At 40.4% G+C, this 16,515-nt stretch overlaps 3 protein-coding genes across 5 annotated transcripts; 2 read left to right on the top strand and 1 right to left on the bottom strand.

Annotated features, from left to right (window-relative positions):
* Positions 1 to 637: 637 nt before the first annotated feature.
* rab9a (RAB9A, member RAS oncogene family) lies at positions 638 to 3,315 on the top strand. The gene is made up of 3 exons (XM_050048996.1): positions 638 to 980; positions 1,319 to 1,436; positions 1,568 to 3,315. Exon 3 carries the CDS (start codon positions 1,607 to 1,609, stop codon positions 2,213 to 2,215), a length of 609 nt encoding a protein of 202 aa, XP_049904953.1. The 5' UTR covers positions 638 to 980; positions 1,319 to 1,436; positions 1,568 to 1,606; the 3' UTR covers positions 2,216 to 3,315.
* A 291-nt stretch (positions 3,316 to 3,606) lies between these two features.
* trappc2 (trafficking protein particle complex subunit 2) lies at positions 3,607 to 5,538 on the bottom strand. Its single transcript, XM_050048998.1, has 5 exons — positions 5,472 to 5,538; positions 5,080 to 5,206; positions 4,775 to 4,917; positions 4,018 to 4,105; positions 3,607 to 3,907 (listed from the first exon to the last, which is right to left on the bottom strand). Exons 2-5 carry the CDS (start codon positions 5,170 to 5,172, stop codon positions 3,809 to 3,811), a joined length of 423 nt encoding a protein of 140 aa, XP_049904955.1. The 5' UTR covers positions 5,173 to 5,206; positions 5,472 to 5,538; the 3' UTR covers positions 3,607 to 3,808.
* Positions 5,539 to 5,711: 173 nt separating this feature from the next.
* ofd1 (OFD1 centriole and centriolar satellite protein) lies at positions 5,712 to 15,243 on the top strand. Of its 3 annotated transcripts, none has more exons than XM_050048033.1 (23): positions 5,712 to 5,783; positions 5,971 to 6,092; positions 6,207 to 6,410; positions 6,499 to 6,567; positions 6,664 to 6,685; positions 6,767 to 6,874; positions 6,958 to 7,094; positions 7,276 to 7,449; positions 7,560 to 7,666; positions 7,775 to 7,894; positions 8,222 to 8,295; positions 8,386 to 8,477; positions 8,674 to 8,863; positions 9,576 to 9,706; positions 9,897 to 10,008; positions 10,422 to 11,144; positions 11,234 to 11,390; positions 11,496 to 11,587; positions 13,806 to 13,934; positions 14,141 to 14,301; positions 14,422 to 14,607; positions 14,687 to 14,757; positions 15,044 to 15,243. In XM_050048033.1, exons 1-23 carry the CDS (start codon positions 5,750 to 5,752, stop codon positions 15,087 to 15,089), a joined length of 3,261 nt encoding a protein of 1,086 aa, XP_049903990.1. In that variant the 5' UTR covers positions 5,712 to 5,749; the 3' UTR covers positions 15,090 to 15,243. The 3 variants fall into 3 exon arrangements, with proteins under 3 accessions (XP_049903990.1, XP_049903989.1, XP_049903991.1); XM_050048032.1 differs by having other exon boundaries at positions 6,664 to 6,691; XM_050048034.1 differs by having other exon boundaries at positions 5,730 to 5,865; positions 6,664 to 6,691.
* Positions 15,244 to 16,515: the final 1,272 nt, after the last annotated feature.

Below are 16,515 nucleotides of genomic sequence, written 5' to 3'. Positions count from 1 at the left end.
TTGTGGTCAATAATGTTGCTGTCTAAAAGCTTGTGTAGGCTCTAAGTAGTAGTGTGATTACAGTTTTGGTCTATTTGTGCTTTTCTTTATTATTATTTGCTGCTATTATCTTTCAGAAAAACATATTTTACCCTTTGCTACATTAGCATTAGGATGCAGTTTGCTCTTTATTGCTTCAGTATAAATAATGGATATTCAACCAACAAAAATTAGGGTAATACAACAAGGAGACTCTGCATAAAGGCCACATTTACTTTGGTTTGTTAACCTAATGTTAACATTAGTTATGTACATATTGTTGCTAACGTTGTAGATTACTTTTACCTTCAGTGGACACAGATATGGTTACAGTGCATGGATATATGGTGCAACAAGTGTGCTAGCTAACGTTAGCTCGTTGATATATTAATGTTAACGTGCTGCATCCAGCTTTTTTTAGGGCGAGGTCTGATGGGTTTTGTCTGTCTGCAACTGGGATGCTGGGGGATAAAAGCTAACTAAGCTAAATGTCGCTCTCTGCTGGCTAAACATAGCTAATACAAAGAAGTTAAAGATGTGTTACCAATGGAGGGATACTGGAGCTAAACTGTTAGCTAACGTCAGTTTATTGTCATATCCTTGTTTTAGAAGTACCTAAATGTTGGCTGACATATTAAGTTAGAAAGATATAATGTGTTTTCTGGGAAATTATATTTTAATTAGAAGTTGAAAGGGCCTAAAACCTTACCTCGGCGCTCGTTGGTTGTTTGACAGACAAGATCACATGATCCGTGGCTGCCCATGTATCGTTAGCCTGTTAGCAGCTAGCCGCGTTAGCACGGAGCCTCAGGGGTTCACCCACCAGGAAACAACAGCGCGACCTGACGTTAGCTCGAGCCACGCCAAGGCGAGGAGCTGTCAAACATATGCATTAATAATATTTTAGTTATTTCCTGTTTTGTTTCTCGCTGAGTCAGCTGCTCTCTGGTCCAAACTATAAGGTACGTTACTAGCAACACTGCCTGGAAGTAAACCTCAGCTAACGAATGCTATCTATTGCATTTACCTAACTCCAGCTGTGTTCCCTTGTTTTCTTTTTGTGTTAGCCTAGCTAAGCTAACACGTAGCTGCCCACAGTTATGTTCTACTAGCATGTAGCAGCTAATAGTTTAATCATGTGTATGTTATATGTCACAAGCTAAATCGTTAGCTATAGCTTGTTGGAGTGCTCACAGTGTTTTGAACGTTTGGTAGCAGATCATGCTTTATTGCAAAGGGGCTTCTTAGCTAGAATTGCTGTCTTCTGCCGTCTGTTAATGAGGAAACTGCTGTGTTACAGCTGGTTGAACGTTACCTGTATGGCTGCTCACATCAACATTAAACATATGAGCATGTGACCAAGGAGCAAGGGCTACAGCACATGATCTGGACAAGTGGAGGAGGCCAAAATCAATCGGGTGAGGCAAAAAACATGTACTAAAAAGTGTGCTTCTGCAGTATTATGTGTTGTATGTAATACTTTATTTCAAAATGATATTATAGTGTTGCACAAGTAGTGAAAATCTCTATTTTTGCATCTCTCCAATAGGTTAAGTATTGCAAAGTGGTTGATCAGGATTAAAAAGCCATGACCACAAAGACATCCCTGCTTAAAGTCATCCTACTGGGTGATGGTGGTGTTGGAAAAAGCTCCATCATGAATCGTTATGTCACCAACAAGTTTGATGCACACCTTTTCCACACCATCGGCGTGGAGTTCCTCAACAAGGAGCTGGAGGTAGATGGCCACCAAGTTACCCTACAGATCTGGGACACTGCTGGCCAGGAGCGCTTCCGCAGCCTGAGGACTCCTTTCTATCGTGGCTCTGACTGCTGCCTGCTCACCTTCAGCGTAGATGACAACCAGAGTTTCCTCAACTTGGGCAACTGGAAGAAGGAGTTCATCTACTATGCAGACGTCAAGGAGCCAGAGAAGTTTCCATTCGTCGTCTTGGGCAACAAAGTGGACGTGACAGAAAGGCAGGTGTCTTCTGAGGAGGCTCAGCAGTGGTGCCAGGAGAGTGGCGACTACCCCTATTATGAGACCAGTGCAAAGGATGCCACCAATGTAGCGGTGGCCTTTGAGGAGGCAGTGCGTAGAGTGTTGGCTCTGGATGAAAGAACGGACCACCTCATCCCCACAGACACAGTCAAGCTCCACAGAAAGCCACGCTCTGCTGCCACTTGCTGTTCATAACACCCAGGAGCTATGACTAACATTAATTTGCTGGTATGCCTGTTATGTGATGAGGCTGTAGGTTTACAATGCTGTAGTAACATCTTATTTAAACAAATTATGCTACTGGCTTTATGATTTATTTTACTGTTGGAGGATGGATACTACTACTAGTTGGACTTCTGTTGAAAGAAAAAAAGGGGAAACACTAAATTCATCCCAGTCTAATTACAAATAAACAGGAAGTCACTGAATCATTCACTCAGCTCCACCACAGCTCAAAGGTCGGACTTTGGAGGGGTAGCAGAAAAGATGCCGCATTTTGTGTTGGCCCAAGACTGCCTGTGGGGAACTAAAAATCTGTCTTGAAGGAACAGAAGCAATGTATTTGAATAGTTTCACTTCCCTCTCAAGTGGCTAAATGTTCCACTCTGTCATTAAGGAAATTATAATTTGACTCTTAAAATGTGTTCTACCTTGGGAGTGTGAGCATAATAGTGTTTCTGAACCTCACCCCTAAATGTAGTAATACAGAGAGAGTGATGGCCTATATATTTGTTCAGAAAATAACTGCATAATTAATTTAAACAGCCCAATAACCCTATTTCTGAGAATTATAAAGTAGCTAAGGCACTACAATGTGTAACTAACAAATCAAGGCTTGTCGTGATTATTGCACCTTTAGGTCTTTTTGTGCACATTCTGCTTAGTGAGTAGATTTTGTGCTGGAAGCACTGAGGGGCACGATCCCCCACAGAATAAATATTAAAGCAAAGTTAACATGCATGGCTTATGGTGTATTTAAGTTCCTGGAAACTTTTGTATTTTGTAAACCGTTTTTACCTTAAAAATCACCAAATCAATATTGCCATGAGGAAAGTTTAATGAAATAGCAGTTATGATTGAGTAAACTGTTTTTCCTCATTGTTGGGTGTATTGTTTTAAATAATGATCTTTGAAGCACTCTGTTAACATTTTTTTATACTTGCAGTTGAAATGCCTTCCCCATAGCTTAATATTTAAAACGGTGACAACTAATTTACCTTTGTTTTTCATTCTCATATTCAAAGCTGTACTACTGGTATGCCAAATGATAAATAAACCCCAAGAATTGTCTCTTAACGCATATTTTCTTACCTGAAAACTCTGATAAGTTGGTTTATTGTCCCAAGGTTTGATTCTGCTGCGCTTTCTAACCACTGTATTGTAATGCCTACATGCCTACAAAATCGGCAACACAAAGTACCTATGTCAAGGCACAAGATTGTCTGTTCTTCATTATTGTTAAGCACTCTTGTGATAAGTTAACTCGACTAACTTCATGCCTTAAAGTCTTACGCCGACAGTTGGCATACAGTTGCCTCACAGCTCATCCCATGCACAAAATCAAAAAACAGACATAACTTTAGAAGCTCTATCAGACAAGAAATGTTTTATAGAAAAATGTGTTGAATCAGTTTACATTTGTGAAACAGAAAAAGAGGACAACAACATCAAACGTGTGTTAGATATACATACACAATAAAAGAAAGACATCAAATGTGTGTGTTAGGTATATACTATATACACAACAAATAGACAAGATGCATAAAAAATCTTGCACATGTGATGTGACTAACTCAGGAGATGCTTCTTTCCAAGAAACTGAACTTTCCTCTCAAAAGCTGTCGAGCGGATTGGTGCATTGATTTCATAGAATGGATTCATTGCGAACTGGAAGACAGAATAAACACAATTAAATCAAACACTGACAGGAAAAAAAAAAAAATAGCAAACAAATGTGACCTCATGCAGTTATTCTAATCATATGAAAGACAACTCACCTTAATGTATAAATCATACACATCATTAAAAAAGTTTTTGATCCCATCTTCTTGTCGCACATCATGCAGCATGATGAATCTTATATGTATGGCAAACAATTAAAGAAAATAAAGCTGTGCCAATGAATTCCACAAATATTACTGCACAGAGTGACACTGCACAACAATATGACTGACCTCTGAGAAGGCAAATAACGTACTGCAAACTAACTTTTAAAATAATGGCAGCAGGGCTTCAGCTAACAAATATTTTTATTATCAATCTGATGACTCTTATTTTCTTTTAATTGTGTAATCTATAAAATGGCAGAAAAATTGAATATATCCATCATAATTTCCCAGAGCCTAAGGTAATATCTTTAAATTGCTTGTTTTGTTCAACCCACACTCAAAGATATTCAATTTGCAATTATGTAAAATTAAGAAAAGCAGCAAATCTTTGTTTTTAGGAAGCTGGATTGAGAGATTTTAAGGTAGTTTTGCTTGATTAATGACTAAACAATAATAGATTATCAAAACTGCTGATGAGTTTTCTGTTGGATAATCAACTACTTGTTATCTTGCATTATTAAAATGAGCTATTAAACACGATAAATTAGCCATGTAGGTTATTTTAGTCTGTCCCTTCTGTCAGGAAACTACAACATGACAGCATTTTAAACATTTTTTGATTGTGGTTACCATCATTAATAAATTATGTATGGTATTATGTGAGGGGATAAAAAGGTTAGACTCAAATGGAACAGAAAGGATATGTCCTGCAGTGACGAAGGCAGACACGAACCACTCGTTGAACTTGTCCACAGTTTTCAAATACATATTGTTGGACAGCCACATGTTTTCGTCCACCAAATCCAGGGCTGCGTGTGCAATGAACTGGTTAAGGTGACGATGGTCATCCTGTGGTCAATGACACAAGTCTTACCAAATATCAGAGGGTAACAGACATGACAGACAGTTTAATGTGTCTTTATCTAGGCTGATGAATAACATTTCCTTACTATTGTTATTGCCTTAAAACGATGCACTGATTTGCTGGTGTTATTAATAAAACCATGTTACCTTTGCTTCAGCCTTCCCAGCTGGCAAGAACTCCATCTCGAACACTGGGTTGTCCTGATGACCAACCATGACAAAATAAAAACTTCCAGACATCGTGTCCCCTTCTTCTCAGCAACGTCAAACTGTCCTGAAAACATTTTAGACCAAACGAAAGAGATTAAACGATTTAGTCTTACCAAATATCAGTGTCACTATCACTCAGATGATTGGGAACCCCTTAGCTAGCAAGCTAATGTTAACCGCAGCGCTCCACAGACGCTTAGCGTCGTTAAAGCATTTAAGTTATTCCTGTGAAACTAAAGTAAACATATTACGTGTTGAAATATCGTATAAATACAACGTACACACGATAAGAAAAGCTTTTTACTTTGATACAAGCGACTTTTGTTTACCTGTCAGTTTGCTTCCTGGAGAGGAGCGAGAGCAGTCGCGGGAAGATGACGACATGATAAAGCACCCAAATATAAATCTGTTATCTGCTGTAAAACGGTTTAGCGACAGCGGTTTGTTGCTCAGCTTCATATAAATAAATATAATATTAAACATGTGGTAAAAAATGTTTAATAATAATAAATAAATTGCTGTTTTTGTGATTGTTACGTCATAACTGTGGGTCCGGAACGAAAGTTTCCGTTGACGGATTTAAATACTGGAGGCACACCTCCTCTACATGGACGCCGAGACGCTTTCTGGTCGTCAGGCTGGTAACTATATAAATTATTCTCCTTTTGAGATGCCTATTGATTCAGGTGTTCAGAAGGGAAAGTGAATACAATCAAACACCAGGTAGGAAGACTTTAAAAGTTGTTGAACACGGAGGTTTTGACCTCTTGCTAGCCGTGTCAGCTTTAACGTTACCCTGTTGTTGTGTACTTGGGTTTCGTCTGTCAGGTGCTGCAAAACGACACTCGACAGTCATGTCCTCGGCCAAGGAAGATACGTTATCCCCAGATGAGCTGCGAAAAAGACTCTACCAAACTTTTAAAAATAAAGGAGTGCTTGATACACTCAAAGTAAGTCATGCTAATATAGTTGCTGTTGGCTCTCCTAGCCCAACAGTAACGTTACTAACCATCGCTTTGGAAAGTGTTTGGTCTTCATCCCTCTGGTTTTCTGATCTGACTCAGACGCAGCTGCGGAATCAGCTCATCCAGGAGTTAAAACACCCACCTTTGACAGGAGGAGAGCCAGTCCCCAGACCAGTACCTGTGAAATCTGAACCCCTTTTGGTCTCAGCTTGTAACAGCTTGGTAGCTGATCACCTCCGCACCTCAGGATATGAGTACACCCTCTCTGTGTTCTACCCTGAAAGTGGCCTGTGCAAAGACAAGGTGAGCAGGAGCATGTGTCTGATTTTTTTATAGTTAATAGTGTAAAGAATATCAGTGCAGATGAAGAGTTTGATGTCCATTTTGGCAGGTTTTCACAACAGGAGATCTTCTTCAGCTTCTTAAAATCAACCCTGAATCATCACTTCACAGATCCCTGGTAATTAATAATATGATTTAGCATAAAGAATATTGTTCTTGAGATACAAAATAAATCATGTTAGTAACAGCAGTGTTATGTTTCTTATCTTTACAGTCTTCAAACAAAGATAACAGAGGTAAAGGTATGTGCAGCATTCTATACCTTTTAATAAAACTTCCTCTACCTGTTATAAACATATTTTATCTTTGTCCTGCAGGTTTTCTCATCAGCCTCCTAACACAGCTAACACACCATTATACTCACAGCCTTTGCCATGATGCTGACACTCAGACAACCAGCATGGCCAGTTATGGAGAGTCTCTTGGTATGTTGAAATAAAGTGTCAAACTGTACTCACACATGCATTTCAGTGCACAATTTTTAATGTTTTCTTTCTTCCATACACAGTTGAGAAGATGAAAATGATTGATAAGGAATATGAGAGCATCAGTCACAGTGGGGACAAGTGGTTTCCGTTCCAATCAAAATTGGCTGCATATAGAAAAGAAGTTGAAGCACAGATGCAAGCAGAAACGAACACAAAGGTACGAGTACTTTTCTACAAATTGAATGAATCAGAACCTATATCAGCAGGTATGAAGCACAGCTGCATACTTTAATCTGCACTTAACAACTTTTTAAAAGGTATAAATGCTGTATGATTGGCTAATATGTGATCGTGTGGCTTTCCTGCTGGCCTTAACATTGTGTCTTTTGTTTTTCAAGATGCAACATTTTAAAGACGTTGAAATTGCCAAGGTGAGGATGGAAGAAAAAGCTAAATTTAATAAAGAATATGATAAGCTGAAGCAAGAGCTGGAGAGGACTTATGAGATGAAGGCAAAGGCGTTGATGGACCGGGAGAAAAATGCCATTGAACGGTTGCAAAAACAACAAGAGGTAGATTTCTTTCCCTGGAGATAAACCTTAGTATTCATTGGCATCATTTCCACTTGTTTAAATCTAAGACAGCATAACTGAAGCTGTGATTTGTATTTCTCGTTTTTTAGATTGAAGAAAAAAATGTGTACATCCAGAGACAGTCAGTCCTGAAAGAAATCGAAACAGTGCGGAACAGAGAGAATGAGCTGAGGATGAGAACAGAAGCTTTTGAAAAGTAAGTTGTTTTTTATTTTACTACTCATGTTCGTAAAGGGATGCTATGTTCTTGCATTGTGACCTGTGGCTCATAGAGAATGTCACTGTGTTGTTTGTATGATGATAGGACTTGTCAAATTCATGAGGAGAAGGTCAAGACCAGTGAAGAGCTGCTGCGGAGGAGAGAATTGGCAGTGAAGACTTTAGAGGACACACACGACCAAAGGCTGAAAAACGAACTTTCCAGGTATTTTCATGTTGAGGAAGGGATGTCTCATCTGCAGTGTTTGGCTCACATTGTCACACATATCTAATTTGTTACATACAGGCAGTGTCATTTGTGTTATTTCACTTTACCTCTGAAGTTTAGGTTATGCATCCCTCTCAGGGATATTGTCATTGTGTGGCCAGAGGATGTCACTGTTTTGTAGGTTTAAAATAGGAACAGCATCCTGTGTTTATGTTTGGTTTATTGCTCTGTACCTTTATTGAATAGGACACATGGATTTTAAAGATAATCGTGTTGATTTAGTGTCAGCTCTTTCGCATTGTTCTGATGTCTTTGTAAAATTAGGTATCAGCTCGAGTTGAAGGATGAATTTATCAAGAGAACAGAGAAACTAACTGAGAATGAGAACAGAAACAAAGGTGAGTATTTAATTCAGTGCAAGGTTACTGACCGGTTTGCTGTTGACCATGTTCTGGTTTGATTTTGTACTTTACATTCTTATTTCTCAGTGGAAACGGCTCGTATCCAAAAAGAGTCAGCTGTAATTAATGCCAAGTTAGAGGAGCACAGCAGAGCATGTTCAGAACTGAGACGGCTGCAGGTAAACAACACAACCCCAGGAACTTCACCCTCTTCAGTGGGCAATAGGCACAATATTTCAGTCCCACTAAATAACAAAACTTTCAGTCATTCATTTTGAAGTGATTGCTTAATAATTGTATTGCACACAGTCTAATTGATTGAGTCTCCAGCTTTATTTTGCCTGCTCTTTTCATGTCTCTTCTGTTGTCTCCCAGGCTGAGCTAGACACAGCACAGCAGCAGATTTCTCTGCTGACTCAACAGAAGGAGCTTTTGAGGGAAAGACTGGAGTCGATGAGTGACTACCCCAGCTTGAAAAGAGAGAAAGCAGAGCTGCAGGGCCAGCTGCGGCTGCTAAAGAAACAGCTGGAGGAGGCCCAAGAGGAGAACCGGCTTCTCCATGCAGGTGAGGATTAGCTTGGATTGGATTGGGGTTTTCTGTCTGTAATAATGTAGAAAATATTAATTGTATTGATTAAAAAAAATGTGGCTGGGGACTTAAATGCTAAAAAAAAATCAGTTCCCAAGAATATTTGTAGTCTTTTCTCAAGACTGAGATAAATCCAGTTCCTGTGTTGCATTCACAGTGCTTGAGTGTGGGCTCATTGTGAGCTGTGGGAGATGCAGTGTACTGTGAAGCATTCATGTTAGTCTGTCCCACTGCTTCTGGCTCAGCTGAGTCTTTCTGAATGTGTCTTGCTTGCCAATGTGGGGCCTCTGTGCTGTGTTTGTAGCTCTGCAGACAACTCTCTAAAAAAGGAACCAGTGAGGGAATAGGGATGAGAAGTGGAGTGAAGGGGAGCAGAGAGCACAGTGAGCAGAGACAGAGGGCTCCCTTTACCCATGGCAGAAAACCAAAATTTTACCTCTCTCTGAGGGGTACAGTATTCTTCCTGTGTGAGGATGTAGCAGGGGAGCAGTGGGCCTCTCTCCTCATTACTAACAGCAACATGGTGCTAAGCCCCTGTGTGCTGTACTCTCATGCTGGCATGATCCATACAGCCAAAACTGTGAACTTTGCGTTTCCCTGAGATAGCTTTGCCAATGAAACACACACTGGACTGGTAAAAAGGATGCTCTTTTAAATTATATTCTGACACAGATAACCCCTCTCTCAGATTTGAGCAAGCCGTCCAAGGAGCAGCTGGGCTTGCAGATGGAGCTGCGGAGACTGCAGAGCGCTCGCAAACTGGATGAGGAAGAGTTTGACAACCAAAAACAGGTGCTGCAGGCACAGCTCCAGAGTGAGGTCAGTCACATCACAGCCTCTCACCGAGTGTGGGAAACTATGCGGTTAGCTTTTTTTTTCACGGTGTTTTGTCTGACCTGAGGGATTTTCTTGTGTAATCTGTGTTTCCGGTGACCCATACGTATACTTTGCACAGACCTTACACTGTGTGCAAACAGTAACGTCTTGTGTGATGTCCTGTTTTCTGCAGGTGGAGCGGTGCGCTCAGCTCAAGGCTCAGTTGACGGAGTGTGAGGAGAGGTCACAGTGGATGACTAACCACATTGAGGACATTAAGATGCAGCTTCGCCAAACTCAACAAGGTACCCCATGACTGGGCATGCATGTCTACCACATCTTAGTCCGATAAGTCACTTCGAAGCATGTAGGTGTCTATATGCAGTTGTGAATATTACAACAAATTACTGTGGTTCACTTTATTTCTGCTTTTCTTAAATGGACTTCCCTTCTTGGATATTCTTATAAATAAAACATTATTCATTATTTTCAATTACTGTAATAACATTTTTAGCAGAAACAAGAAAGGAAGCCATGTTACAGTAGTTACAGTAGTAGCAACCTGATCCTACAGTAGCTGTAAATGCATGTAAAGAGATATTAGTTGTAGCAACAGCTTTAATGGTGGTTGGTCTTCTGTATTAGTGTTCAACTCTCCTCTCGTTTGCTTTTCCTTTTCTTTTCCTTTCCTTTGTTGTAATCCATGCAATGACGGCAGCTCTTGAAAATGAAGTGCTGCGTAACCCCAAGCCCTCTCTTGTCGACCGCTCTGTACTGGATCTCGGTGCTGACAAACTGGTTCCCCCAGACATCTATGTGGACAGATCTCTGATGAGGGCCAGAGTGGGTTTTGATGATGTTTGTGAAGCAGGTGGGCTTTTGCGAGAACACAAGCTGCCTAGGAGGGACTCTCCAGACCCCGACATGGAGCTTGTTGCTGCGGCCAAGGCTCGGATCCAGGAGCTGCAGGAGGAGGCAGAGACCTTGGAGGAAGCTTACAGGAACTACCAGCAGAGGGCAGTGTTCTCCACCATCTCACACATGCTCCCACCAAGACCTCTTTCCCCACCACGAGCACATCCTTTACATTACCCCGACTCCTCTCTACGAAGACAAGTCTCTCATCTTTCACACACTCATACACCCCACAGATCAAATGTCTCACACAGACCACTGTCTCCACAAACTACCAAAACCACCTCATCAGCACCCCGTGACACCAGAAACACCATACCATCTGCACAACCAAGAGTGACCTTCTTAGAGGAGCATAACCAACCTCAGGCCACAGTTTTCCCAGACCACAGTCTCCATTCATTGACTGAATCTCAGTTTCTAAAAGATGGACACCCTCAGGATGGAAGCAGCCCTCTATCCAGACGTCTGTCCTCCACGCCTCATTCATCCTCCTGGAAAAAGCTTCAAAGAGAGATTGAAGAAGGTACCTTCACAAAATGTTTTACCCAGCTTTTGGATTTAATTTTTCTCCAATGAGGTTATTGCCTAACACGAATGCTTTGCATCTGACAGAGGCAGCCGTGTCTCCGGTGGCGTTCCCGGAGCTGTCGTTTGACAGACAGCACCCCCATGCCCCCCATGACGAGGTGCCGACCCCAGGTGACTTTTCCCCTGAGCTTAGTCCACCTCGCAGTCCTCAGCTCAAGAGCACAGCACGAGACCAGTCCAGGTACCATCTGGCATCACTTTGGCAAGGACACTACAACAGTTTTCAACAGTTTTACATAGACATAGTCAACACTAATGCTCTCATTTGTTCCCCTGTTTCTGTCAGTCCACCAAAACTGCACCCTGTGTACTCCAGCTCAGAGTCCTCTCCACAACCTGAGAAGATAAGCCTTGAAGATCTCACAGGCATTTTGTCAGGTAAAACTACTGTAGAATTTAGTATTATTTAAACTATGCTATACTATGAGTCAGTTATGTTTTATTCATTATGTTAAAGCTACAGTAACATTTTAGCAAATATAACTTTTACTATATCCTGACAGTTGTACACGAGGCAGATCTGTGGAAAAAAATCATGTCTGCCTCCTCCTAGTGCTCCTAATGGCATTTGCAGGATTCATGAAAACAACCAATCAGAGCTGAGGAGTCTCTAACGCAGCTATCAGTCATTTCAGTCACTGCTTTCAAACTGCAGTCAAACTGGGCAGCGCTGATCAAATATGAATCTAGATTCTGTAACTGCATTTCCTATTTCTTAGGTCAAATGTTTTCAGAAACATATTTTAGTGTACGGTTTAGCTGTAAAATTAGAACGTTTGCTCTGGCTGGTGGGCGGTGCTTCATTTTGGCTTGACTGTTGTCAACATGGCAGCCCAGTCACAAACTGTCTCATTTTACCAGACTCTCAGGAAGTCTGCCAGGCATTAAAGTTAGTTTTTGTAGTGGCCAAACAGTTTACATTTTCTGAGTCTATCATGTGATGCCATTTGGCCCCAAAAGACATCTTGTTATAGACTTAAATGGGGAAAGAGACATCAATAATACAGTGGATACATGTTTTGAATGTCACAACTACTACAAAGTGACTTGTGATATGATCCACTCAGTCCAATAACACTTAGAGAGTAAAAAGAGCTGCATGATTTAATCATTTTATCTCCATTCAAGTTAGCAGAGCACTAAACCAGAAGTAGCCGGCTGCTTGTATACGTCTGCTTGTTTCTGGTATGCTTGCGCTATGGGCCCAATAATGCAGAAGCAGTGCCAATCATCCGGGTAATTTTGTATGCAGCAGGTGAACATTTCTGGCTCCATTGAGTAACTTTCACAGGAATGAACACTGTCTTGCCTCCTGTCCAGTTCTTTTTATACATCCTTGCATTTCACAGCTAAACAGTACACTTAAACATGTTTCTGAAAACATTTGAGGTGAGAAATAGGCAATGCAGTAACAGAATCTTGATTCATATTTGATCAGTGCTGCCCAGTTTGGCCGCTGCTCTGTCTGAAAATGACCTGTGATTGGCCAAAGTCTCCCGTCACAGGCTAGATTTTCTAAAGCCTTAAAACCGAGCCAAGCAGACCATTTGAATCGTAATATGCTCAAAGGTTTGATGGGCTTTTCGTCCAACGACGGCACTGCAGCCTTCCTCTAGTGACGTGAAACTCGGTTTAGATCTTCTTCACTTTGCAAATACAACATAGGAGTGTGATTTATAGTGTATACTGGAACGATGTTTAGTCTTGCAATTGCGCTTGACACATAAGAGCATAATTATTTTAATCAATGGGGAATGTTTCATCTGTTGGCACATAACGTACTCTTTACAGTCTGGAAGACATGGAGCAGTGATGGTAAATCCTCTGGGTGTCCATTTTCAAAAGCACAATTTCCTTAATAATATGCACACATGGAGGTTTTCCTGTTTTGCCTAAGGATAAAAATCTTGAAATCTGTATCATTGGAGACACAGCCACACATGTAGGAATACTTCATCCATTGACCATTCATCAAATTACCATTTATTAATCAGTCATGCTGTGTTACCTTGAATTTGTGGAGAAGGTTCTTGCATGCCTTTCATAAGAAACGGTGAACATACTGATTTATTAATTGATTGGGGACCTTGTTAACAGCAAAACTACACAAAAACATCTGTTCACACAATCACACACAAGTCATGCAGTATAATACAAGTCTCATTTGTCCAGTCGTATGCCTCCCAACACACATGCATTTTTGCTGAAACCTTACCATTTAAAACTACACTAAAATGCGAGAAAAATAAAGTTGCTTCACACATTTAAGTTAAGCCAGCACGACTAATTGATATACAGATGGTCAGTTTTGTGGGTGAAGTATTCCTTTAACGTATGTAATGGTTTTTTTTCTGTTTCATTAACATTAATTTAAACAAAATCCCAAGAACAAAATGGAGTATATCCGGTGTGGAGGTTTTGGATTTGAGAATGGCTTTTTTAATGAGTGTGTGACTGGCCTCCAAAGTGTCCTTTCAGTGGCCCCGCACAATGGTGAAGATGAAGGGCAGCTGATTATGTATTCTGTGCCGGTCCTCTGGCTCTTTTGCATTATGGTTGGAGCATAAAAGATCTCTTTGTGCATGTCTCCCTCCAGAGCCCGGCCACATTCCAGAGCTTCTCCTGGACACTGCCATCCCTCTCTCTGAGGAGGCCCCTGACGGCCCCGCTGTCTCCCGCCCACAGGACCTCCCAGAAGACCCGATAGACTTGCGAGGCCAGGCGGGTGAGTCGTTGGTCCCCCCCGCCATTACTGGCACATAATCTTGGTTGACCCCAAATGACGAAAATGGCCACCTTCTACTGTACATCATCAGTCTGACTGTATGAAATCTCATGTTCTGCTCATTGTGTGGCCATTTTGAGGAACATTAAACCAATTAAAGTGACTACAATTGACAATTGATTTGACTCAATCTGTATGTTTTATAGCAGTCACACAAGCCTCTGAATCTGCCAAGGAAGAAGATGAAGAGGATAAGGAGCAGAGGTGGGCAAGAGAGCGAAAGGAAAGACTAGAACAAAGGCAAAGGGAGCAAGAGGAAGCCCGAGAGAGGGAGCTGCGAGAACTTGAGAGACTTGAGAAAGAGACGGTAATGATAAACTCGCACCAAGTTCTCCTAAAGCTCCTATTTCTGATCTTTACTTATTTATGTCTACTAAGAAAAGACACCCTGATGAAATGAATATTGACAGTTTCTATATCTAACCAGCTTTCGCAAGAGATGGAGCAATCAGGACAGGAAAAAGAGGAAGAAGAAGAAACAGGAAGTGAGAAAGGAGCTGATGAAGAGCAGAAGCAAGAGGCTGATAAAGATGGGGAGGAGGCTGCAGGTGAAAATCCGTTGGAGAGATACATGAAGATGGTCCTGGAGGCGAGACAGAAGCAGAGTACACAGGTGAGTTGCATGCATATTTGTCCGAGACTCCTGTTAAACTTTGCTTAAGTTAAGTCAAACTGAATGTACTTTTTTTTAGAGCCCTGGAGGAGAAGAAGGGGGACATACAAGCCCGGAGGCCAAGAGTTTGTCTGAGGAGAAAGATAACAGGTAACTAAAAACAGTTGACTACACATATGGCTTTTAATACAAGTCAAGTTTTCTAATTCAAAAGCTGCGCTGTTACTGTAGGAAAGTTTAATAAATATATAAGCCCACATAATCCTCTTCCAAAAACATTTAATTTCTTCGGTGGTTTCTCATCTCCTGGTGGTTTTAAGGTTGTTATTTGTGCTGGAATTATGTTGTCTTAAGGATAAATTAATAGAAAAATACTATTTTTGCTTTTTTCTGTCCCTGGAGGCTTTTGCTAATTAACTCGATATTGTTTCCCCAGCGTTGCAGCGTATTCACACAAGGACGGAGATGATGATTTCTGGTGAGCTGGTTGTTCCAGAGCGCCTTCATAAACTCAAGCCTCTGTAGCCTTTTATTGGTTTAAACAAGTGTGGAGAATTTATTGTTTTATATTTTTAAATTTTGCATTTCAGTGTGTATATTTGACACCATTTGTTTGAATAAATCATATTTGATTTTTCCCAGTCCCACCAAACATGCCTTTTTTTTATCACACAAAACGGAGAAAAAAAACACAACAAAGTGAAGTTTGTTTTATTTCATTTTTTTATTTTTCATAAAAACAGTCAACGGGCCAGTTGAGTAATGTCATAAAGGGGTTTCCAGTCAGACAGGATGCTGGATTGTTGTCCTCCTGGTGATTGATAGGTAGCCTTTATTCTTTACTTTTTGGTTTGTTCAACAGGAAACACAGCACACAAAGACGGGATGTACTTTAGCCTTATGTACATCTGTCATCTTTCTCCTCTGCAAATACACACCTGTGTCTGTTACTCCTGTAGAGAACTATGCAGGTTTTGCGCTACAATATCTCACAGATACTGTGTAAAACACTGGGCAAAAAGTCACAATGGCATTCATACTTTGGCTAAATTTACCATTTAGATTGCCGTACAATTTTACAAATGACTGGTGTTGCGACTACTTGTTATTTGAAAGTTGAGTTAAAAGTTAAGCATCGGTAATTCACGAGGAAGCCCTTGACATTCATAGAAAATACAGGTATACTATCAGGCAACAAAATAATATAAGACTCATATATTTTTTAACCTAAAAAAAGACACTATAACTAATCAGCTACATAACATGGATTAATTTGTATGCATTTAGAAAAAAAAGGAAACAGGCAAACACTGCCTACTACTGATGTCAGCATACACGACTGTACATCACGTGTGTCACCGCAGAAACAGTTGTCTTCATGCAACAAAGAAACTTATCCCTGTAACTCAGCTAACAGAAATAAAAGATTACATGAGTAATTATGTCAGCATAATGACAATTGCACATCAAAATAGGTGCAATAATAGAAAATTAAGAAAAAAATTAAGTGGTTTTATCTTAAAAAATAGAAAATAAAACACTAAAAATCCTGACTTGCAACAAGTTTACATTTTTTTTCCACACCTTAAGTTCTGTAGGTTTTTCCATAGTACCAATGCACATGGGACACAGTTACACTAGTCTTATAAGATTTATCAAAATCAAGTAAATTTTGATCATATATTACAATATATGATGAGATATCACAATAGATAATGAGCTAAAAAGCATTTATGAGGGATCAGAGAGCTCTCTGTGTTGGCAAGCCTTGACCTTTTTTCTTTCATTTGCATAAATGAATACACATGGACCAAACTTTTAAGATACTGAATACACTGAATATCCGTCTGTCTAGTTATTGGCAGCAGTTCACATTTAGCAAGCAAGTTATTCTTACGTCATTTTCAA

This window comes from Epinephelus moara, chromosome 7 (assembly GCF_006386435.1).
Source record: "Epinephelus moara isolate mb chromosome 7, YSFRI_EMoa_1.0, whole genome shotgun sequence".
In the NCBI taxonomy this organism is placed as follows: domain Eukaryota; kingdom Metazoa; phylum Chordata; class Actinopteri; order Perciformes; family Serranidae; genus Epinephelus; species Epinephelus moara.
This window is presented reverse-complemented; position numbering and strand designations above follow the sequence as displayed.